At 45.7% G+C, this 25,909-nt stretch overlaps 1 protein-coding gene across 1 annotated transcript in view; it reads right to left on the reverse strand.

Annotated features, from left to right (window-relative positions):
* BATF3 (basic leucine zipper ATF-like transcription factor 3) overlaps nt 1-25,909 on the reverse strand; it is a 167,285-nt gene that overhangs the window by 12,149 nt on the left and 129,227 nt on the right. Inside the window, exon 2 of the mRNA XM_069608535.1 lies at nt 262-366. Within this exon, the coding sequence (XP_069464636.1) occupies nt 262-366 (105 nt within the window). The remainder of the gene's footprint in view (nt 1-261; nt 367-25,909) is intronic.

The following is a 25,909-nucleotide window of genomic DNA, read 5'->3' on the forward strand; positions in this document are numbered from 1 at the left end:
AGATAGAAAAGAACATGCATCTAATCAGGCATTCACCTTATGCAAGCTGTCGGCTTTCCCTAAAGGAGACCAGGGAGATAGAAAAGAGCATGCATCTAATCAGGCATTCACCTTATGCAAGCTGTCGGCTTTCCCTAAAGGAGACCAGGGAGATAGAAAAGAACATGCATCTAATCAGGCATTCACCTTATGCAAGCTGTCGGCTTTCCCTAAAGAAGACCAGGGAGATAGAAAAGAGCATGCTTCTAATCAGGCATTCACCTTATGCAAGCTGTCGGCTCTCTGCGTCTGCTTCTTGCGGCTTCTCTGCGCTGCTACTCTATTCTTTTCTCTCCTCCGTACTTTTCTGTCATCTAACTCTGGGCTCTGGAAAAGAAAACGACACATAGCAATTAGCTGCCTTTGCTTTTAATAAACACTGGAAGGTGTAGGAGACATTGGAAATAACCCAAGAGCCCACTCACTAACCATCACTTCCAAGCTATCCCAGGCACTAAGACTGAATTTCAGTTTGATTGCACTGCGCTTCATCATTCTTCTGTCCCAACATAAGTACAGCACCCAAAGAAGAGCATTGTCTTGTATGCTGCTTCCTTAGTGCACTGATACTCTTGGCCTTATGGAAGGAACACAAAACAAAAGTCTGGCCATGCTCAAGCCATGGTTAGCATTCAGCGTTCACTGTATCCTGTATCCAAGTCAGGATGATTGTGTCTGACATCAGCCACCAGAAAATTAGACAATGGGCCTCATTATGAGTTGGGTGCTATGCGGTAAAAGTGGTGGTAACGGATTTACCGCCACTTCTACCACACCGCGAATCAGGGATATATGGAAATGGCCACTAATTCCACCAGAGGAATTAGCGCTGGCATCAAGCAGTAATTCTGCTGGCGCTAATTCCACTGGTGCTAATTCCGGCAGCAGAATTACCAGCAAGAAGCAAAATAGTATTTCTGTGCATTACCAGTTGAAATACTGCCCAAATACTGCCAAAAATGGGCCGTAATGCCACCAAAAACGCAGTGCAGATACAACCACCAGGAAGGTAGAGATAAATGCAAGCAGGTGGTGGAAATCCACTCAGAATAGTACCTAAGGCCCGCACCTGACCCAAACACACTTTGCAACACAATGCTGTCGCTATGTGCTGCAGAGGCAGGAACAGCAGCACAGGGCATCTTGTGCAGGGAGGAGGAGACACCATGCAAGGTGAGTGCCCATTCCCTGGCTCAGACCCTCATCCTGGGCATTGACAGATACCCAGCTCATTACCTTGTACCGGCCGAACAGGGAGACCATTGCAGATGTACGGGCCATGATCCACGACAACATTCAGAGCAGGATCATAATCAGGACAGCCCTAGCTTGCTGCTAAAACTTGTGTCAGTGCTACATTTACTTGCCAGTGGCACCTTCTAGTACACGATGTGCATGCTGCATGGCCTGTCCCAGCCCACTTTTTCAGTTGTGCTCTGGAAGGTGCTTGAGGCATTCCTGTGTCATGCATCCAGGCGAATCTCTATGCCCACCACCCGGCACAGATAAATGCCACAAAGGCACTTTATACACAGCAGCCCACATGCCAAATGTAATTGCAGAGATTGACCGCACTCATGTGCCGTTGGTTGCCCCCCAGGGATCCAAAGAAGCATAGCACAACAGGAAGCAGTTCCACTCCATGAATGTGCAGGTTACATGCGATGCTGACCTAACAATGACACTGCTGCTCCCGCCTTCCTGGGTCCACCCACAATGCTATGACCTGCATAACAGCGCCCTGCCTGCGTACATTGAGAGCCACAGAGGGCCACGGACATGGATGCTAAGTGAGTACAAGCACCATCACACAATACAATCTTACAGCACCAGTTAAATGGCATGTGAAGGGGGGAGGGTGGAACATTACTAATACTGATCAATGCATGCACTGTGAAGGCCCTGTAAATGCAGGACCTGCCCTCTCATGCCGCACAAGACACCCACCAGCCTACAGGACTAGGCCCAGCAGGACTATTCAGTAGTATGACAGCAATGCATAATGACCCAAAAAGTAGCTCATGCACAAACAGATGACTACAGGAACCTCAATGCATAAGGCACACATATACCTATACAGCCAATGCACAGTTCAACATTGCACAATGACAATCCAACGCTGCCAGACACTGATGGCATGTACACTGCAAACCATGCATGAGAATTCATTGTTGCAGGAATGCACAAACCACAAACATGCACAAGAACAACAAATGACCCAGAGGGGCATTACTTGACAGCACAGCACACCAAACCATATGCCCAACACAGATAACATGCCCATTTGAAATCCTATCACAGGCCATGTCTGGCACAACTTGTTTGTGAACTGTGTGCACAGTGTATCTCTAAGTGACAATGCACATGCACCCCCGTAGTATATCACACATCAATGAATAACTGGGAATGGAAACCATGTAGTACAAATGCAACATAACTGCATCAAGAGAGTGTCCATCAGCAAGACATGTAAAATGATATACATACACAATGCACTGCGATTGACATCTGTGTCCTATGCTCTTGCAGGTGACTCTGGTAACCACCAGCTACCATGGCCGACGACACCTGTGCGCAATCCACACATGCCACAAGAGGTGGCCTGCAATGAGACACACACGTCAGGGCCAGACTCTACATGGAGCAGAACTTTGGCTTGCTGAAGACACATTTCTGGTGCCTGGACTGCACTGGAGGGGCCATGATGTACAGGCCAGAGAAGGTTGCTTGTGCCATGCTGCACAACATCTGCTTCAGACGAAATGTCCCCCTGACCTTGACATGCCCCCCTTCACCCCCAGCAGACAACAATGCATTATCCACTGATGCAGGGCTGCTGCACACTGAGTGTGAGGAAGCCAGGGGTGGACGTCTAGTGCAGCAAGAACTAAACATTTTTTCTAGGCACATTCCTTTTCACATGCATTACACCTTTGTGTTTAACACATTTTGAGTATATCACCTTCACACAAAAGGTACTGTCCTTGCATTTCGTCTAGTGAACTTTTTATTTTATTTACAACTTTGGTGAGTATTCATCCCCAACAGCCATAAACACTCACTCCCAAATCCCCAATATCTCTTCCCACTCATCTCCCTCAATCCTCAACACCCATGCCCATACCAAAAACTGGCAAGAAGTAGCAATGTTATTTCTGTGGTCTCTTGCCAGGCTGATCAGGCCGTTACGGCCACATTTCGCACTGAGCGGTGACGTGGGTTGCCAGCCAATGAACCTGTGGGGGTGACTGAGGTGGATAGGTCAGACTCCGGGCCCTGGATGTGCTGGAGGGTTAGGAGCATGCTTGCGTGCATCGATTCAGCAAATGCTCTCTGTGAGCTCACTCACCTTCTGGCCCACAAAAGTTAGGGCAGCAGTTGTCACAAATGATTGCCGGGGCTCCCAATCCAAGGACTGTGCAATGCTTCATGACGAGCCCTGCACTGAGTCACAGATGGCTTGCAAATGCTGCACCTGTGTCTCAGCAATGGTCTCAATGTGGATCTGCCACCGCGCCATTGTGTCCAGCCTTCTCCAGATTGCATTGATGGAATGCTGAGGCATGCATTGTGGGCTATGGGGAGGGCTGGGGCTGAAGCAAGGGGACCCAAAACCCCTATCACCTGTGTCACCTGGTCCACTGGCATCAGTGTCAGTCCCTGTATCCATTTCACGCTGCAGATGTGTCTAGTTGTCTGCCTCAAGTGATATGGGGAAGTCAGGGGGCTGATGGGTGGGTTTGGGTGTAGAGCCATGGGTGCCAGTGGCTGCATGTGGCTCTTCAGACACAACCACAGGAGCTGGCTGGGGAGTGGTGGTTGCAACTATCGGGGGTGATGCAGCTGCAGCTCGTGCCCTGTCATCAGGTGCAGCGGCAACAGTGCCATGTGCACTGCTGGTGGTTGGGCCACTTGGCACACATATAGAGACTGTGGCAGTGTCTTCACTTACAGCTGCCAAGGCGCTGCTGGGCCCTGACCCTGGCGCCTCGCTCCTGCCCATCCTCTTGCTTTTCCCATGGCTGAGCAGTGCAGTGCAGGGGTGGAGGTTGATTTGCTTGCACTGCTGGCTCTGTCACGGGATGTAGATGGGACTGCATCATGGCCCTAAGTCGACTGTGAACCTGTTGGGTGTACAATGACATGTTGTCAGTCATCCTGCATACTTGCACGTGAGCTTGCAGGTCACTCATGCAACATGATGGATGGTCATCCTACACACTTGTGGTCTTATGGGCAGGGCCGATTGAAGGCCAATGAAAATGACAGACGCCAGGTGGGAGTAGTGCCTACTAAGGTTCTACAAGATATATGCATGGACACATTGTGCTGGGGGTTCACTTTGCCTTTCACAGCACACATGGATGCTTCTCATGGTTGCATGGGCTCAAATGCACCTTTCCCCGAAGGGCATGTGCACAGTCTCCCGCATTCCCTTGCACACACATGCAGTGACACTGCCTGTGTACACATTTCCATGTGGGTGCACATTTCCCTGGGCACATCTTTTGAGGGACACATGCTTGGTATGTGCATTTGGCCAGTGCATTATCATGGGATAGAGAACATGCATACTCATCAGCTTTGCCTTGGCTGCTGGCTCCGACTTCTGCACTCCCAACACCCACAATCCCTTCCATATGGAAGATGCTGCTAGCTTTCTCCCGTGGGGTCAGGACCAGGAGCGCCAGTGTGCCAGCTATTGTGGCAGAGGTCTCACGCTGGTGTTTCGCCAGGAGGCTGTATCACCCTGGTCTTGTGGCAGCCCTCACTGTCCAAAAGGCAGGGGTGGACTGTACTTTAGGGAACTCCAGAGGCTTCCCAGTAGATCTCTGTACCCTGGGCCTCTTTTGTGTAGTAACCTATGATAGTTCCACATTTTATCATAGGACTAGGGTTCAGGGCGTGCTGAAAATGAGTAATACAGGGCCACTTTGAAAACTATTTCCAGGGCCTCTTTTGGTTCCTAGTCCACCCCTGCCTGTGGAACCATGCCCACTGACGTAACCTTATCTCTAATGCTGTCCCAGATGGCACACTTCCTTTGCCCAGATGTTTTCCTGTGCGTTGACCCATATAGATCAGCAGCATGAGCCACAACCTCACCTGTGAGGACCTGCAGCTCAGCCTCGTAAACACTTATGCTTTCACAGCCGTATGTCCATCACCTTGCCTTTGCCTTTCTTCTGTGACATCTTCTCAGGTACTCCTCTGTTCGGATGGCAAAAGGAAATGGTGGATTCAGAGCGGATTGGATTTTGAAAGATTCTCGCTGCCAGGCTTCCCGTTCCTGCACTGACGTTATTTCCGTGGTCAGAATTAAAGCTGGGCTAAGTCTGCAAGCGGAATTAGCGCTGATTTTCCCGGCAGTAACTGCAATTCTGCCATGAGTTAGCGGAATTAACGTCTGAAGTTACTTTTCTGCAGTAATTCTGCCGGATGGAATTACTGTTACCGCTGATGGTCAGTGAGCGCTCCGTCCCCTTGTAATACGGCAGTAATTCCAGGCTCCAGGGCAGTAACAGTAATTCCACCAGGTGGAATTGCTGCTGTGTTCACCGCTCAACTTGTAATGAGGACCAATGTCTTTCAATATCCCCTGCAAGCAAGAAGACCTTAAAACTGGAAGAGGGATTGAGGTTTGCAGCAGAGCTTGGTGTGTGTTTGCGTTATGGAGGAGGGATGAGTAGAAGCAAGGGGGTGTGTGAAGGGTGCTGTGTTGTGCTGTGTTGGTGAGTGGAGGAAGTATGAACGCTTGAAAAGGTGCTGGTCACAAAAGGTTTTGTCAGTTTCCCTGGTGCCTTATTCTCCTGTCCCCATCCATTCCACTATCTTACATGTGACATTCTACTCTTGTTGTGTTGTATTTTTATTAAATAATGCTAGGTCTCTTCTGCTAGGCTATGTCATGCTTGTCTATGTGTTTGTGCTTTGTTGACCTGTGCTTTGTAATGCCATGCTTTGTTAGGTTTGCTACTCCATCATAATTGTGTGATCGAAATGCATTTTTGTGTTTTAAGGGTGTTATTTTTTATTGTTTTTTCTACTGTATTTGGAAATATAAGGACAAAAGCTAACAGAACAAAATAGCATTGTGTCATTTTATGTTGTTTCACATTACGTCATGTTGAGGCAGGCATGTAAAAGTATACTTTGTGTCCTATACCAGACTGGACAGGGACCATACCATCAGCCTTTTTGAAGTGGGATCAGAACATGTACTATTTGTGTAATGTGATTGTGCCACCGGAAATAGTATTTGACTTGCATGGCCATTGCTAAACTAAATTAGCCAAACAATAATGGTCAGTTGCAAAAATCAAAATTATGTTTTGTCCGAGGGTAAGGGGGCAAGAGATTTTGATTGGTTGTAGAAAACCACAGTGAAAAGGTAAAGTGGTTGTTTTGTGCTATAATACCATCCTCCCTCCTGCCGCCCCTCCCAATCTACCTTCCTGGAAGCACAGATGGCCACCAGCAAATTATGTTTGCAATAAACATCACAAATAGATGCTTTAGGTGCCAAACATCAATGCAGGGAAGTGGTCAGAGATTTGAATTGCAGTGCAAAACAAGGCCAGAAAGATCATTTTGAGCAGCAAACTCAAAATATTTTGCCCAGCGACACCCGCCAGAGCATTTGAACACCCATAATATACTTTTGTGACTGTGAGAGAGGAATGAAGCTTGGGACTCTGGGAATAGAGTGGGGAAAAGAAGAATTAAAAAAGGTGAATAGGTGAAATCCAGAGGTGGTGCCATACCCTGGCTTGAGAGGGTTTCAGCCCTCCCAAATGGAGGAGGTTGCAGGCAGCACTCTGCCATCTGCCATGACGCTCAACCTTGGGTGCCGATGGGAAAGGGGTGCTCCCTCAAAAGTCTGCCAAATTTCTCACCTGGGAGAGCAGAGTATTTACGTTTAAACTATAACATGGCTGCAGCAGACATACAGTGGCGGAGGACAAAAGCCTGGTCAGGCCAGGCGATATCAATATACCCCCCTATGATGACCCCATGGTTTCTGCTCCTGGTTGCTCCCTCCACATTATCGCTGGAACCTTTTGGAAGTGAGATACGTTCCACGTCACCACTTCTGTGCCCCGGGCGGCCGTCACCATGCTGTGGTTAGCATCCTGAACTATCCAGGGGTGTGATTCGTATTTCAATGTCATTTTCTTTTGGGGTGCTCTGTTCTTCACCAATACAGTGTCCCCTGGTTGTAGCTCCCTGTGTTGCGCATGGCGGGCTAGGCTTTCTTTGTCATTCTGTCTGGCTCGTCTCTCCTCCATGAGGGGTATGTCCGGGTCAGGGATCACCCAGCTCGGGTGCAATGGCAGTTCAGATTGTATCTGGGTTCTGAACATCAGTGCTGCGGGGCTCACGCCGGTGGATTTGTACGGTGTTTGTCTATGTGCTCGCAAGAACCTATACACTACCGGCAGCCAGGGCTGGTTGTGGTCTTTTGCGATTTGTATGGTCTTGTTTAGGGACCCCATGAAGGGATACGCATGCCTGTTTGCTTGCGGCCAGCAAGGGGTGATCTTTCTGTGCTTGACACTCAAGTTGGTGAGAAATTGCTTGAGTTCTTGGCTGTTAAACGGTGGGCCATTGTTGCTCTTCAGTTTCCTGGGTATTCGGTGTACTGCAAATTCCTTCTCGAGGGCCGTAATGACTGACTCTGCATTCATGGACTTGACATGCTCCACTTCCGGCTATCTGCTAAACTCGTTGACTAGGACAAGGAGGTACCCCTCTCCAGCGATAGTACAAAAATCCATGCTCACTGAGTCCCACCTTGTGTGGCTCCTTGGTGCGCTGATGATGAGTTCAGGTGTCGTTAAGTCTCCTCGCTGACTGACATGCTGTGCAGGTTTCTACCACTTCAGTCACGCGTTGTTGCATCTATGGCATCCAAATCCTTGATTTCAAGTATGCTTGGGTCTTCACTATGCCTTGATGACCTCTGTGCACTAGTTGCAGGGCTCTTGCTTCCAATGATTCAGGTATGACAATTCTGTGTCCCTTTAGCACAAGGCCCTCGTCCGACAATGTAAGCTTATTGCGGATGCCAAACAGCGTCTGTAGTTTCTCTTGGGCCGCTGTGGTACGTTGTGCCTTGTGCGTCTACCAGGAGTTCTGTATCCCGGTTTGTGTTGAAAAATGCCATTTTTGCCAGTGTCAGCGCGTGCACCCATGTGGAATTCTGGTTGATTCCCTTATGATGGCCTGGGAGTTGTGATGGAGGAGGTTGCTGAGCCTCCCATGGGCTCCCTAATGACTGGTCACAGAATGTTAGGCAGGTGGTAGGGCTGGGCGAGGCGTTCTGGGGCAGTTCCAGGCCTTTCTGGCACATGGGTAGTGGAAATGCTGGGCGGGCAGCCGAGCGGGGTGTGAGAAGCGTTGCTGGCATTCAAACAGAATGGCGTGCACACGTTGAGGTAGTTTCTGGGCCATTCTGGGACTTCCTGCCGTGTGCGTTGCAGAGGGATAGGCGGGCAGCAGAGCGGTGTGTAAAGTTGGGCAGGTCTTTTTTTTCCGTTTTCGTTTTACGTCGTTCTTTTTTTTTTTTTGACGCACGCAGGGTGTTAGAAATCCTCGCCGCCAGTGTTGTGTTGCTTATCCTGACCTCCAGTGTTCCGCAGGAGGGCATGATACATTCATTCGCCCGCTTGGGCCTCACACATTCAGAGCACAAAACATGCATGATTCACTTGCTTTGCTGCTCATGCCGGAATGACGTATCCCGGCCCGATCTTTATTTCCGCCCTCCGCCCATGTCACGTGGCTTGGGTCTCCCTTTGCCTACGTGACTGGGCCCAGCTTGGTTACACCACAGATGAGTCAGTGATGTTTCACATTACAGAGAGAGTTGTTCTGTGTCCTGTATTGAGGTGTGCATGTCAGCAATGATTATATTTCTCCATGGTAAATACATATTAAAACGCACAATAGCAAATGCTGACACAATTTAAAACCAAAATAAAGTTTTATAAACCCATGCCACGTTTGTACTGAGAGGCATTAAACTTGTTCTGATTCTTTGTCACTCAATGGTCGGGCATCGTTTGATTGGGTCATACAATAAAACACTACTGGGGTCGGGCACATTTTGTGACTAGATAGGCAACAATGAGTCTTGCTCCAACCCGTGACTGACAAAGAGGTAGTTGGAATGCCCTCAGTGAGTCCCCCAGATAAGCAAGAGAGCAGTGACACGAGTGCTTATACACCCATCTCACATGCATCCAAAACACTGCAAAGGGCAGTCAACAGAGTGGTCACATACTTACCCCTTGGACAGATACCCCAGGCCCCCTTGAGGGGAAGTAATAGAAGTGCTTCCACCCCTTCCCCCACCACCACTACCCATATGTAGGCCCACCAGGGGGATAGTCACCTGTGTGTTTATACCCCACTTACTATACTAATATGCAGGACCACAACGGGAGAGGCCTCACAGCACCCACAGCCGCTGCACCTACCAATGACTGCCACAGGGAGAGTGGGGTACCCACAACCTTTAAATATACTGCTTACCATAAGGCGAACTACTCAGAGAGTCATTCAAGCTGCCTAGTCAGACCCAGACCTTTATTGTAGGAAAGGAAGCCTTTGCCTTTAAGAGAACCACATTCCGCCATTTTTTGCAAACAAGCGAGGAAATACTTTTTTCCTTCAGGACAGATTCTAGATGAACCATTTCACTTTGCGATGTATATGTGCGCAGCCCAGAATGGATTTGTGTGGAAATGCCAAGCGAGGAAAAAAAACTCAATTTTCTTAGCATTGCCGGGAGTGCAAACATTTAACTAATTTCTTCCCCTGCTTACCAGAGGGTTTCCCAATTGCAGATTTGCATTCTGTGTGAGTAGAGGGACCATAACAGCAGGCAAGAACAGCAGGACTTCCAGGGGGGCGGAGGGAGAATCCACACCTGTCCTTGTCTTCTAGGATCCAGGATATTGGCAGGCCTTCGTGTAACCTCAGCCGAAAAGCCCTACCAAGCCACATGACAACCAACCCATGGCACAACCACAAAATGGCATAGCCCTCAGTACACAGTTCTTCTTAATATAATTAACCACCATACACGAGGGGGAGAAACCATACCATAAAAAGCAGCCAGTTCAGTCAGGCAGGGTGGGGAGGCAAAGTAGGAGTCGGAGGAAGGAGCTTGTCTTAGAGTGGCGAGAGAGAGGAGTGCTGAGATTAGAGCTGGGAAGATTGGAGGAAGATAAAGCAGGAGGTTGGAGGAATGAGGGGTTTGCCATTAGGAAGAAAAGAGTTGTTGGAAAGTAGAAGAGGCCGACAATCAGGGAAATTGGGAGTAGGTTGGAGAATGAAAGAGTTATTATTTGGAGGGAGATGTTGAGAAGAGTTTCCAACACAGGAGAGAGGTATTCTAGGACTGTTATCAGGGGAGGGGTATATTAGATAAAAGGGGGTGTCATCAAGAGTACTGCAGTAGTGGAGGCATGTTACCCTCTGGCAGAAGAGTTATTAAAGGAGGTGGAGAGTCGCTATTTATGGAAAGAGATTTTGAAGGAAGAATGTTTCTGTCTGAGGAGAGAGTTAGTGGATCCAGACAGTTAAGAGTTGGAGACACAGATATTGAAGGAGGACAGTTATCATTCAGAGAAAGCTATTAGAAGAGGTGCTATCAGGAGAGAGTTGTCATCTGCTGAGAATTGTGTTGGAGGAGGGTTGACAGTTGAAGAGAGGAGTCTTGGAGGTGGGAAAGAGTAAGGAGATGGATGCAGAGGAGGGGAGTCAGGTATCTGCAGAGAGACTAAAAGGTATTTGGCTAGAGGGGTGATACCATCATCCAATATATAAAGGAGGGAAGAGGAGAGCCCCCCATAGCCAGTGACGATAAGGCTGTTTCAGTGGACCAGTTTGGTCCAAGTCAAATCGTAAAGGTGAGATGAGGGCCAAGATGGTGCAACCTATCCCAGGGACAAGGAGGTTATGCCAGTGAAGAGGGAGGTGACCCAGGGACCAGTACCATAGGACACAGAGGTGGTCCTGCACCAGCATCCCTTCTCACCCCCCATTTCTTCCTAAACCCTGGGATGACTGACTGTGGTCTGAGGACATCCGCTGCTGCCTTTCAATGAATGGATGAACCCAATAGAGCTTGGGTCATTTTGGCCTGGAAAGGCCTGTTGCTATCTACGCCAACAAGGGATACAAAAGAAAATAAACCCACAACCCGAAGACAAATATCTGGGCTCTACAACGGTCAACAGACTGGGGTCAGGACAAGCCAAACCATGGACTTGCTACAGGACATTTTGTCACTTTGGTTTGAATTCTACAGGCCACATCAGTTTGGGACTTCGGGAGCTAAGAGACTGTGTTGTTGAAGACTTTGGAATTAATTCAAGAACATCCCTCTCCCTTCAATGGGGTTTTGTAAAAAGAACACCCAGGGGCTCTTGGAACTTTGCTGCACTGAAGCTTAATTGTCTTTATCCCTCGTTGTGGCACAATAAATCCCTTAACCCACAGAAGACTTTCCAGTGTATGGCCCTGGGTGCTCTCTGTGACACTGTATAAATGAAGAAGCTCTGCTTGGGAGGCGATGTGGTTTAGTGATTTAAGTCGGGGACTGAAGCCTTGAACACTAATCCTTGCGTCCCCCCCTTGATTTGAAAGCCTGCCAAATATCTTTAATTAGGTGCACCTCTGTTCCAATGCCTCCTCCCTGCTGTGTGGATATAAAGAATGTTCTGCATTGTGTATTCATGGGAAACAGCCTGGTGCGGTCTGATGGTGCTAAAATCCTAGTGACACAACAATATGTAATTTAATGTAAATGCTTGGGTGTTGATAGATGTTATGATTCGTGCTTAGAAGTGGCTCACTGGAAATACCCCACTGCTTTTCACCTTTTTCGACAGACTGACCTTTCAGAACCAGCAACCTTTTTGGAAATGTATTATTTACCTCTAGAAGCAAATCCACCTGTGATCAGGTGCAGGAGATGGCCTTGGTTGTGACTGTGGTTTTAAGTGACTTTAGGATCCAATCCAGACCCTGCCACCCACCAAGGCAGTGCGGAAACTTGAACTCCCTAGAGCAGAGTTCCCTCAAGTGCCAAAGTTGGTAGTCCCTAGTATAAGTCTAGCTGCCAGTATCTGAATTCAATAAGTTACCTATATTACCAGTAATTCTTCACAGAGGTACGCATTTAGTATATCAGTATAAACCACGTTCATTATGATGTATTCAAATTAAACCGACATACTGGCCCATATCAAACACTTAGCATGTGCTCACATTCTATTCCTAGCTTTCCCACTTGACCACAACGTGCGATAATGAGCAAACCACATTGCCTCTGCAATGCTTGTAACATTATGAGCCCCTAGATAAGAGGCCCAAGAAGTGAAATTATAGCTGTCCTCGTAAAATTGAAAATGGACACCAGGATCAGTGAACAAGGACACATGGTGGCAACAGTAAAGACACAGACAAGTGTTCACAGTTCAAGGGTGTTTATTAAACTGTATAAATGAGTGAGAAAAACACCTAATCTGAACCTAAATTTAAGATGGCAGCAAGATACGACCATCAAATAATAATAAGGCAGTTCTAGTGGTGTCTTGTCAGATAAAAGGGCGTATTCTAAAATAAAACTATTGCCAAATCCTTACCGCAGAGTTACAAAAGAGTGTGGGATAGTGTTCACAAGAAAAGAAAGAAGAGTTCACAAATAATATGTCAGGATGTTATAGCCGGGGTCTCCCTTCCCCATGTTTTCAGCATGGGACAAGATGGGAAACGTGAGCACAGCACACTCCTGCACTTCTCCAGCACGAGGCTACCGTTCCTTTCAGCGATATCCAGACCTTCAGTGGTTAAATCTCTCTCTGCAAAAATCTCTTGCCTCTGAGGGCCTAATGTATCCAAAATAACAAAACAAAATTCCTTTCTGTATGTACGTTGGGTGATGACTCTTCACCCTGGATTCTCCCTCTTCCGGTCTCAGATTCTTCTCCAATGTTAGCCTCCCTCTGTCGGGTTCACTACGGCCTTTTCCTCAGACTATTTCACTTGTTGTGTTCACAAGTCTTAATGTCTTTTTGAACAATCTTTCACTGTGGACATCCCTCAGCCCGTTTCACTCTTGTCAACACAATGTTAACAGTGTTATCGTATTTCACCCCGTTCCGCAGGCCTCCCTCAGCCGGGTTCACATTTGCTAAAAATACAATTCGCTTTGCTTTACACAATGCAGTACATACTTCCCTTAGCTTTTTTCTAGGTTACAGGTCAAAGACATTCGAGTGCACAAGGGGTTTTACTCAACGCTTGTATGACCACTTTGATTTCTTGCGTTCTTTCGAATGAGCGCCCACGTGACTCTGGACCACTCTGGTCCTGGCATCAACCTGGGTTTTTCTAAACAGTTCTGTAACACACCGGCAAGGCTACCTCCAAACTTGCAAGAAAGTCTGGCACCCACGAATGGGCAATTAACGGGGTATTCCAGCCCCGCCAGACCCGGTATTTGCCCTTTCGCGGGTGCCCGAATCGGGTGATCCCCATTCCCATTGAGCCCTATAGAGCTCTATAGGGCTCAATGGGAATGGGGATGCCTGTAGCACCGGCACTGTCCATAACAGTGCCTGTGCTACAGGCATGCAGTGCTCGCGGGTGCCTTTCATTCCATCAGGTCAGACCTGGCGGAATGAAAGGCACCCGCAAGCACAGCTCGGAGTTTGCCGGTCCAGATACAACGGTACCGGTAAGCTTACCGGTACTGTTATATCTGGACCAGCAAACTTGTAAGGAGGCCCAAAGTCTTTGTTCCTTCATTAACATTATGTTGCCACTTGCAACCTTCACTCCATTACAGTTCCGTTTACTATTGACTCTCCCTCCGACTCACCAGCTGTGATGAACCACATGGTATTTCTTGTCTCTGGAGTCAAGGGTGGTATCACGGTAGCAAGCGTCTCTCCCTTACTTGGTTATCAGTCTAGGAGGGATCCGTGTACCCTTGACACCTGTTACGCCACACTCTGGCTGTTGTACCCAGCCTTGTGATTCCTTTTTTGGAGGCTTTGCGGGTCTGGGTCGACAAGGGCCAGGGCTCTTCCCTCCTTGTCATCCCTTCGGTTCTCGCTGCCTTTCTCCTCCTTTTGAACTGCCGTCCTGGAACAGCAGCCTTGTCGCACGGTCTGCCTTGTTCAATGTGTCCTCTCATGCTCCACCTTTTATCCCTGTGGGAAAGGGTTGTCAGGTGTGTGTGGTTATTGTCAGTTGCCTGACCCTGCTGTTGGGACATGCCAGGTAAACGGCCCTGGTGTTAGTCCATCGTCTTTCGTGATGTAAGAGAGTGTTCATGTCGGAAAGGGCGGTGGGGGGTTAGAATGTCAGAGTATCCTACGGGATAGGATGAGGAAAAGGTGTTATAAGGAAGGGGGTACCGCATCTCACTCATCAGTGACCCACTTCCTCTCCCATAGGATCTCTGATCCAGGTGATCCTGCCACACTGGTCCACCCCAAGGAACTGGATCCAATAGCGAAGGCTGTGTCCTGGCCACCTGGAAGAGAGATCCCCAGGGACTAGCGGGTGAGACACCATCAGGTTTCTCATACAGCCCAGGTGTACATCAAAAAGAAGTGGAAAAAATGTAGAAAAGCAAGGGACTAATAAAGGAGTGGAGCAAGAGTGAAAATAACCTGGTTGAATGTGCAGATATTTATTGGTGACGTACAAGTCAAACCACCCAGAAGCTGCATCCAACACTGGGTATTCTGTCGATACTGAACTTGCCCTTAGCCTCCCTTAACCAACCCACCATGTATTGGTATTTATTTATAAAGAGGATTAGTGCTTCAACAAGAAACACTTTACAAAAGGTCCTATTACAGCCGGAGCAATTGTAAAGCCTGGATAGTGAGGACATGAAAAGAGCGTTGCAGTGATGGCTGGAAGGCAGGATGAGGGGATACAAAATCTAATAACTGTTCCCTTCTTAAGATTCCCATCTGCCGGCTCACGCAGGCCAAAACTGGAGCTTTCTTCTCAACATCTCCTATTCTCTGGAATGGACTTCCCATCAACTTGAGAGAAGAATACTCTATCACAGGTATTTAGAAAGGGACTGAAGACCCTTCTATTTAACTAATAACTTCTCCCAGCATCCAGATCCTTTCAACAAACTGCCCTCTCATTGTATAAGCTTTTTGTTGTCTCTGTTGTATATGTCTAGTGCCCTTAAGCCCCGGGGTCAGTGGCTGCGCTATATAAATTATAAATAAATAAACAACATAAAAAAGGTACTTCACAGTCAAGCAATGGTAACACAAGACACATTTATAATAATTACACTATTTAAAATGACAGGAGTGCGGATTTGGCCTAGGTTGAGAGATTATGGGTCTTGATGTAACAGTGTAATGTTGGGGGTCCTTCTAGAGCAAAGAGGTGCCTTTTCAGGGCAACTTTGATCCCAGACAGGATGGGTGGTTTTTATTACAAGAGTTCGAGTGTTGGAGGACCAGAATGGACAAAAATCAGAAGCAGGATTGGGCACAGGGTGGGAGTGGTTCAGTGGAAGCGGAGCATGATTTGTGACCAAAGTTTGTGGATTGCACGGAAGTGTGAAACAGTGTTGGCCAGGTAGGATTCTTTGCCTATGGGTGGGTTTAAAGCTCAGGAGAAGAAACATGATGAGGGAATGGTTGGACAAGGAAATGCAACAAGCATAAAAGCCATGGGCAGAGGTGACTGAAGATTGTGGGAGATCAAATACAGTCCAGGTGGTAAAGTTCAATACTTTTTCAACAGGGTCACAAGAGTAGAGAGGGAGCCCCAGGAAGTATTCCACTCTGCTGAGGACAGGGGTGGGGGTTGGCAATTTACCAGAGTGATAAGTGAGGCCCAGACAGATTTTCTGGCTTATCTATCTGAGCATGGCAACCATAGCAGTGAATGAAATAAATTGCCAGAGTTTGAAGTTGCTGTTTCGGAGGACCCCAAAATTCCATGGCTTGGGGAATGGGGTGAGTTGATCTGGGAGAAAGGATATAGGAGTGGGGATACGGCTCTCACTACACCTCAGGAGCCAAAGTCACCACACTACTATTGGAACAACATGGCCAGTGGAATGAATCCTGTCAGGACTCCAGGTGGTTTACCTATGCACTGAATCAGTCCATACAGTGTTCGGCCTGCCTTGTTCAGAGTTATGGTTTGGTGCCTGTATGGAGGACAACTGAAACCGCGGCATGGACGAACATGGTCTACATTTCCCATGTGCCCTAGCACCCTGCATGTGGTGTATGCTTCTCATGTAACACACTGTCATTTCAGGAAGTCCCCTGCAGAGTTCTAGTTGCTCCTCAATTACCTTAATCTTGGTTGAGGCATAGGTTTATTTCTGCCGTCATTCAGCCCTCTGACCCTCCACTCCTCTCCTCTGTGTTTCAGTCTTGCCCATGCCCTGTTTTCTATTTTTAAACCTTTAGATTGTGTCGTGGATTGGCTTTTATTGCTTTCCTCTTATTTTGTTACCTGGTGACATGTACGCTGGCTTCTGCCCTCGGCCTTTGAAATTCACATTGGCATTTATTTGCAGACTTCTTGGTTACTCTGGAACACTGTGGACTTGATCCTTGTTACTGGTCATTCCTTGGTACTTTGTTCTTGGATGATTTCAGCAGTTATTCTAATAGCATTGAATTTGAACTAGCCCTGCATCCTCATGCCGTCGGGTGCACATCGTCCGCGTCCCGACAAGTTTATCATTACCTGTGGAGACATTCGATTACTCGCTATCTAGTACACACCTGGCCGACCATGCATTCCTGCACACCTCTGGCATTTTGGACTTTCTATTTATTGGGGATGCTTCCTATTCCTAGGACACGGGAGGATAGCTCAGGAGCAACGTGCTCGCCTTGGAAGCAAGACGGCACGGAGCAACACAGGTTCGATCTCCGGGTCCGCGCTAAGAAACATATGAGTATTAAGCACGTTATAAATAGCCTATCATATCATATCATATTCCCAGATTTCAGCTACGCATTTTGTCCTTGTATTGCAGAGTCCTCGAAGGAGGGTGAGGGTGTAGCATATCATCTTGTCTAATCTGGTATGTGTTCTTGTTTTGCAGGCTTCGGTTTTGTAATCCTTAGCACCAGGTATTCCTCGCCACATTATTCCTTATCCAGGAGGGGCTGATTTATGATAATGAGTCCACCCTTCACGGATACCTGGAAAAGTCTTGGAGGACGTTCATCGAGCCCACTACCCATTCCCGACACATTCACAGTATAGGAACTTCCTTGCCCGAGCTACATATGGTACACGTTCTACTAGTAAAGCTTTTTCCAGGGGTACTTAGCAATAAATATGTGATTTTTACAAAAAATGTATCTGGAACATTTCTCTACCAGCCACCCCGAAAAGTCTTAAACTATCAAAATCAATCATTTCAGGTACTCTGTTATTACAAATTAGTCCTGCATGGTTTCTCCTTATGTAACCCTCCAGATGTTTTGGACTACAACTCCCTTGATCCTTCAACATAGAGGACTCACTATAGAGGAAACAAGAGGTTGATTGGGAACGAATATTCTGAAACCTGAAAACCTATGTAACTTTTAGAAACCATATGCAATTTACCATGAGTGCTTACTATTTAGGTGTAATTGATTATTCTGCAGAAATATCTTTGTATATTTCATGGACCAATTCAAATGCACTTTACAAGAAATATCAGGAAATAGACCAATTGATAAAAACGCAATCTTATCTACCCACAGATAAGCAAGAAACGTGTAAAACACTACATTGTGCCAATCAATCGACTGTGAATTGGTTTGACTTCTCAGAAAACACCTAACCCACAGTATCATAGTGTCCAAACTATACTCTGGGAAAACTAAATGCTGAGGGAGAAATGTTCCAAGACAAACCTGAGCAGGACTTGAGGCAACCTAACAATTTGAAACGAATGACTGAAAAAAGAAGATAAATAAACCAAACAGTAATACATGGGACCCAACATAAATGGTGCAAAACCTGTGCACACATCTTAGCAACAAACACAATAAACATGATGTACCACAAAGCAATCAAGAATTCAAATGTGCATGGGCAGAGGCACGAGAAGCGATTTAGCAGTGCAAACGTGATCCTTTAATAGTGAATCACTAAACGATGTGTCTAAAAAAAACATAAGGTTTTGTGATTTGTTAGGAATAACATTGAAAATAATATTTTGTATTTTATATTTATCTGGTTTATTAAAACCTTTAAAAAAAATACGATACGTATCAAAGGTAATATCATGTACAAAGATACAGCCGGCTCCACAACAATGATCAATTCTCACAGTGAAAATATAAGACATTGCTTTTAGTAAGTTGCAATCAATCTCGAATAGAACAGTCCCTGTCATCCTTCTCTAATGAAGTGTTAAGTCTTCATGGCAGCCACAAAAAGACATATGCTCACTGTCGTAGTTGCACAGGCACAGACCTACGAAGAGTAGGTCATTCCAGAGGTCGTGCAAAGGGACCTTGTGGTAATCAGTACACAGCTGCCTCATGCACACACTTGAAAGTGCTTTTATTCTCCTTCCTTCTTAGCTGTGGTAGCTATAGGTTCCAAATACACACGAGGCAACACCACCAGTTTATGTATTGCCTTTCATTGCAAAGCACCAACTGACACATTGAGGACACTCACACGGGCTTCACTATCACAGGATTCCATACATAACTCCCATTTGCCACACACCTGCATCACCAGTCCTATGGATACAAATGCAAGATAGGATGCTCCTCTCTTCACAAACACCACTCATGGCAAAATACCACATCTCCTCTCATCACCAACCCACATGGAACTAGATGAGACATCAAAATCACACACACCCAGGCAACCAGGGAATGAATGACACCGCAGAACCCCAAGGAAATCTGTGCATATCATCATAAGGTACATCATCATGGAACTGCAATATTTCTAACCCCTTCTGAGACCCAGCACAAAAGTGCATGAAAACAATATACATATTTTTTCCACTAAACCGGTTGTATCCAACAGCCAAAAGGGTGAATATATTCTATTAAAAGGAGTAACAGGTGTCCTTTTTTTTTAAAGAAAACTTGCACCTGCCAGGACATCCAGTGAGACCAGCCCAACAGTTTGAAGAACACTGCCTAAACTATTGTAAATACAAATGAGAACAGAAGCACATTGTGTACATCCACCTAGAATGAATGACAAGAAGCATGCAACTCCCTACAGCGAGAAGTGATTAACTGAAACTTAGATACTGAGCACAAACTGTGCACTCATGCATGAACCTCACTCCCTGAGATACGGTTCCTTGAAACTTAGATGCTGAAAGAAGAACCCTTCCCCCCCTCCGCCAGGTGATAGAGCACAGACAAACAGGCTGTAACGCTCACCTGATTCCCACGGAGGCGCTGACCCAAACTGGACTGCTACAGTTGCTTCTATGACTATGATGAGGCGTAGAACTCGGAAGACGCTCTGGGCAGGACCTCCGAATATTGACTGTCTGGCTTGTAAGGTGAGTTTTCTGCAGGTGGAAGAAAAAGGAGTAATTACAAGCTGGTTGGATAAGTTCTCCCACCAATCTTCTGCTTTTCCCACTTCTTGGTTCTCGACTGGTCTCCACGAACTCTCACCTTTGGTTTAGTAAAGCCGAGCTCTCCATCCTGCTTCTGGTGCAGGGGCGCGTGGAATCCAGTTACGTCACTGGATGATTTCAGTATTTAGGCTCAGTGTCCTTTTGTGGCTTGTAATAGTCCTTCAGGTGCCGAGGAGCTGTTGGCGACACCACCACTGATGTGCAAGAAGAGGCCCATGAGTATAGAAGATCTGAGGCCGCTTCTGAAGGAGCACCCTTTTATAATGTCCTTTTCTGTCTTTCAGGTGCCGAGATGCTGTGGGCGATGCCGCCGCTGTTGCACGTGCGGTGGCACGTAAGTATAACTGAATTGTTGCCGTTTCAAAATGGGCACCTCTAATAATGTCTTTTCCTTTCTTTCAGATGCCGAAATGCTGAGGGCGATGCTGCCGCTGCTGCACGTGAAGAAGCGCGTAAGTATAACTGAGTTGCGAACCCTTCGGCTCGAACACCACTAACAATGTCTTTTGTCTTCCAGGTGCTGGGATGCTGCCGAAGCGAAGGCCGCGGTGAACTCCGGTGTGATCACGGATGGATAAGGTAAGCGAGCGCAGCTGCGAGCGTGTTGCCCGTTTTCTAACCTTATGTCTTTATTTGCAGGTTGTCGGAGACTGGACTCTTGTGGCTGAATTCTGGTGAGTAGATGTTCCTGTGCCTTTTCTTCATCCACAGGTTGCTGCTCGAGAAGCTGAGGGTGTGTCTGGACCTGGAATGCAGGAGCCGACTCGGTGAGCGTCCTGCTGCTGTTGCAGAATAACGCGAAGCACGTGAATTCTATCGGGCGTGGTTTAAATAGTGGAGAAGTGCTTTGGTGCGTATTCTTCCTCCAGCCTCACCCAGGTAAGAAAAGAGTTCCTGTAACAGAGGATTGGTCCCTCCCAGCCAGTGGCTGGGACTTCACCCATCTTGGATTGTTCTAGGTGAGTATGCAGCATGGTCTGCCACAGGTAAGTCCACCCAATCACTACTGCACACTTTAAGAATATGAGCCCGGCGCCCATGGCGCCGGGACTGTGGTTCCTTATGAGCCTGGCGCCAGAGGCGCCAGGACATGGTCCAAAGGGCCTCTGTAGGGGTCTGCTGGAACCGGGGGTGTGGATGATGAGCCTGCTTCCGGGGACGCTGGGCCAGTCTTGGCTCCTTGGGAGTAGCGCTCATGACACAGGCTGCACAGGTGGCTAAATACGAGAGAATCCACCGATGGAATTGAGATTTAAAATGCGCCTGTGTGAATTGGAATAAATACATGTTTTACCCCAAACTGTCCGTAAACAACACCCATCGAAGGAAGATATTGCCAACTACCATCACTTGCCAGAGAAACTGGTACTGCTGGCCACACAGTACTGATTGAAAATAGAGTAATAATGCGTCAACAACTTGTATGAACTCTAGCATTCATGGCGAGGACCCTGGTCATCAATATAACCCTATGTCTCTTTTACAACCATCCCTATCACTTACTCATCGCAGTTGTCAAACTAGATCGTAGACAAATGAATTTATAAAATATGATTTTATAATGGCTATTCCCAAAGCAATTGAAGATATTCAATTTAATGTATTAATTTTCCATCACTTCTTTATTTATTCAAGTTGAAATAAAAACAATTATTTTAGATGGCCGACCCCTATTTTTCCAAATTGCTAATGAGCAAGGAAAGAGAGGGCAAAGAAACAATGTGTGGAGTAGTCACATTTTACAAGAAAACATATACATCATTATCCTTATTGAGTCCTTGATTGCAGGTGTCCATTTTATAGATCCATTTTGCTTCCTGTTGGCGTGATAGCAGTTCTCTGTTTCCACCACTAAATTGAGGTTTTACATGCTCTAGTCCAATACATTTTATATCTATTATATTTCAATTTGGATGTCTTTCTTGCCAATGCATTGCCAAAGGGTACATTGTCTGTTCTTATTCGACCTTATGTGTGATTGGATCCTCATTTTCAATGTTCTGATAGTGTAAAGAGGCAGGTTCCAGGCTCATTAAGCTTACTTCTGAAAGGTTTAATACCAGTTCTTTAGTTACAGTTACACATAGGACATAAGAAGGTAAATACAATACAACACCGGCTCCCATCACCCAGGCAAGCAGGATCTAACTGCCACCACAGAGAGCCTTCACCATGAACATTCCACCATTCACCCAACAACATTCCACATGACATCACCAGCTACAGCACATAAAGATAGGTACTATATAACACACCTCCCTCAATTACCAATACACACATACACATGACACATCACAGACAGGCACTACATAACACACCTCCCTCCGTTACCAATACACACATACACATGACACTTCACAGTACACACCTCATACAACACCCTGGTCTGCCACCACTTTCTTAGCAGATATCCTACCATCATGACAAGAAGAATCTACACCTACATTCTACTGAATACCCCTCATAAAATAAGCAAAGCTCCCTCTGTTTGTTCCTGCCACAAACAAACTCTAGGCTCTCACCCTAGAACCTTACCTGCCCAGATCCAAGGCACTTGAAAACTACACTTAACACCACCTCAATACTAAAAAACCACCTTCTGCCTGCCCCCTCCAAAAGCGGGCCTCCAGGTTGCCACCCTGAAGCGCTACCCGACCTCGTAGAGGACAAATACATCCTCACTCTGGCAAAGCAAACACACAATGGAAATATAAGGCCACCACTACCTCACAACCACTGTTGAATGACTTGGCAAATAGGGAACATACTACCAGACCGAGATGGATGTAAAGATTCTCCAAACAACTCAAGAACGCTGGCCAGTCATTCTCAATTCCACCAACAACACTGGTTGACCACACACATAGCCCCGATGACATCCTCTGACAAGTCAATGCGTCAGACCCTGCACCAACATGCTAAGGACAAGGTCCAGATATACAAAGAAAACACAAAAACCAAAACTCGCCACTCTAGAACTACACACTGCACCTTCCATATGGGTTCCATAGCGGGCGTCCCCAGCCATTCACCCCAATATAATTTCTAACAGACGGGCACTACATAACACATCTCCCTCTGTTACCAATACACACATGATACATCACAGACAGGCACTACATAACAGACAGTGCTTCCAATTTAGTTGAGTTTACAGATGCGGCAAATCATATTTACCATGTATTTTTGCTGCAGTTGATGTGATCTCACATTTCATATATGCTGCCGTACGACAAATGTAAATGTTTTGTTTTTCCAGCACAAACTAGCAGGTGTTGCAATTTCCACATTTGAATGTGGCAATAGGCGTGTCTTGTAACCAACCTGAAGTAGTATGTGTTTCTTCTAACATTTTCTGATCTGTTTTCAAAAAGCTAAGGCATATTATATTTAGAATAGTTGGTGCCTTCCTATACGTCATTGTTGGTCTTTGATGTACTTGTTGAAATCGTTACATGCTGTTAGAGCATTTCTTTTTTAAAAATTTGTATTGCAATATTGTTCTGGTTACAAATGTTATAGTTGGGTTGATTATTTTCTTTTTTTACTATTCAAACCAAACACGGTGGACCTTGGTTTCTGATTTGTTTTCTTGATGGCTTGTTTAATAGTTGATGTCTTCTAACCTCTTTCTTGAAATGTGGCCTTTATCTTTTCTAATTTGTTATTGTAATCTCCATTATTGGAACAGTTTCTCTTTATATTAAATTCTCCATAAGGTATAATAATCATGTGATGTGGATGATTAATGTTAGCGTAGAGAATTGCACTTCCATATATGGGTTTCTTAAACATTGTTGACTTAATTTTATTGTTGTCAATGAATAGTTCCAAATCCAAAAAGTGAATCCTGGGTTTGTTGTAATTCATGGTTAGCTTAATGCTATAATTATTTTGGTTGAAGTACACTGTATACTCAATCAATGCTGCTATATCACCATTCCATATTATGAGAATATCATCTATGTAGGGACCCCAAAATATAATAATATTGTTTGATTTGAATGCTGGGTGTAACCATGCATGCACCTATTTATAATGGTCCATAAATAAGTTGGCATATAACGTGCATATGTTGTCCCCATTGTAGTGCCCTGTTTGTATATCTCTCAATTGAAACAAAACAGATTGTTAGGTGTAAATCTTAGTATGTTTAGTAGCATTTCATTGTATTGATATCATGAAATTGATAGAGTGCAAAAAGTATTTTGTACATAATACACCTTTTTCATGGAGATACATGTATTTAGTGAGTTTACATCAAGCGTTACAAAGACATATTTCATTGGTTGATTACATCTTTTATGTCTGTGATGCATGATGATAGATTCTTAGTAAGAGGGTTTAAGAATGTATCGGTGTATTGTGATGCAGGTTCTGTAATTGTGCCAATACCATTGATAATTGGTCTACATGATGGAAATTTGTCATAAGCTTTATGTATTTTGGCTATGAAGTAAATTGTTGCCAAAATTGGATGTCTTATATATAGAAAAGAATTGTCATCATCACTTTGCCATGCCATTCACAGATTATATTTAACTGAAATACAACAAATGTAGTCAATGCGCCTCATTACTAGCCCGAAGGTGTGGAAATAAGGGTGCCGGTAGCAACATACCAGCACCCTTTCCGGACCACCAGACTACGAGAATGCCTGCAGGGAGCAACGTCCCCTGCAGGCATGGCTTTCACGGAAGCACTGGCACCTATAGGACTCCACGGGAATTGGGACTTACACTTTCCGCCGGCTGACATCCCAGGCCACCAGGACTTGTAATGTCTCGGTCGCACTGGGATCTCAGGCGGCACTGGGATCTCAGTTTACTGCCGACCTTGTAATGAGGCCCATTGTGTCATTACTTGTTATGGTGTAACTTGTGTTAACCGATAATTGTCTGTTGGCCTCTTCAATATAGTCATCATGATTCATAATTACAATCTTACCCCTTTTGTCTGCAGGTTTGATAATCATGTTATCCGTCCTTAAATCTTTTAATGCTTGCTATTCGGTTCTTTAGATTTTGAGATATACGTTTATGTTTTCACAATTTTTAGATCTTTCATCACAAGTTTACTAAAGATATCTATGACATTGTCCTGGAGCAAAGGGGCAACACAGGTTGATTATGGTTTGAGTTTGGTATCAATGCTTATATCTATCAGCATATCCATTTCATCCACAAAGGTTTCTATATGGTGGATGTTCTCTGTCCCTTCTAAATTCATAAGTGTTACTGTGTCTTCCACACATTTTACAGGCATTGTAGTGTCTATTTGTTGGATTGATTCATCATAGGTTACCTTCTTAGGTGTATTTGTACATGTAACTCTTGATTTCCGACAAAACCTGTAAACATGTATTTGTAAATCCAAAAACATTCTGGTAGATCTCGCTTCATTAAGTTGCATATTACCATCTTTTGGCATTGGGCCTCATCATTAGTTGGGCGTTATCCCGCCGGTAATACTGCCGGGATACCACCCAACACTAATAGCGTTACTGCAACCGTTACCGCAATTTGTGCCAGATCATGAGTTGTGGTGGCGCTGTTAGTCACCATTTTTTTAAAGTCCATAGGACTCTATGGGCTTTTCGCCACTATTACCACCGCCGGTAATAGTGCCAGCAGTAATAGCACCTAAAATGTCTTACCGCCAGCGCATTCACCTCCAGCTTAGAGCTGGAGATGAATGCGCTACGACAGGGCCAAACTTGTGATTGGGTGGAGCGGTAAATGCAGCGGTAATTTCATTACCGCCTCATTCTACCGCTCCGCCCAACTCGTGATGAGGCCCCTGGAGTCTTGCATTTCCTTTTGATCTTGTCACCATTCCTAGGCTGTCTTTTGTGCTTTTTGTCCTTATTCCGTCCTCCTCTTTTGCCTTTAGGTTTGTGGTAGTTGATATATTTGCTACATGTTAGCTTTCCTAGATCTACAGTCGCAGTATTTATCTGTGATATATGGTTTTGTCTTGTACTTTTTTACATCTTGTTTACTCCTCCACAATTGTCATTATTCAATACACTTGCTGGATGCTGGGGTGCTGGCACACAAGTTTCTGCTTTGGATTGGTCTATAGACTCTACTTCCAATGATGATGATAGCAGTTGCTTACTTTGTGTTTGGTTCCCAGTATTTTTTGAAGCATCTGTTGAATTTCTTTTTGGTTCCCTATTTTCATGTTTCTTGTAAAATGTGAACACTCTTCATTTCAAAA

The sequence above is a fragment of the Ambystoma mexicanum genome, chromosome 4q, assembly GCF_040938575.1.
Source record: "Ambystoma mexicanum isolate Mex_15411 chromosome 4q, UKY_AmexF1_1, whole genome shotgun sequence".
NCBI classification, from domain to species: Eukaryota; Metazoa; Chordata; class Amphibia; order Caudata; family Ambystomatidae; genus Ambystoma; species Ambystoma mexicanum.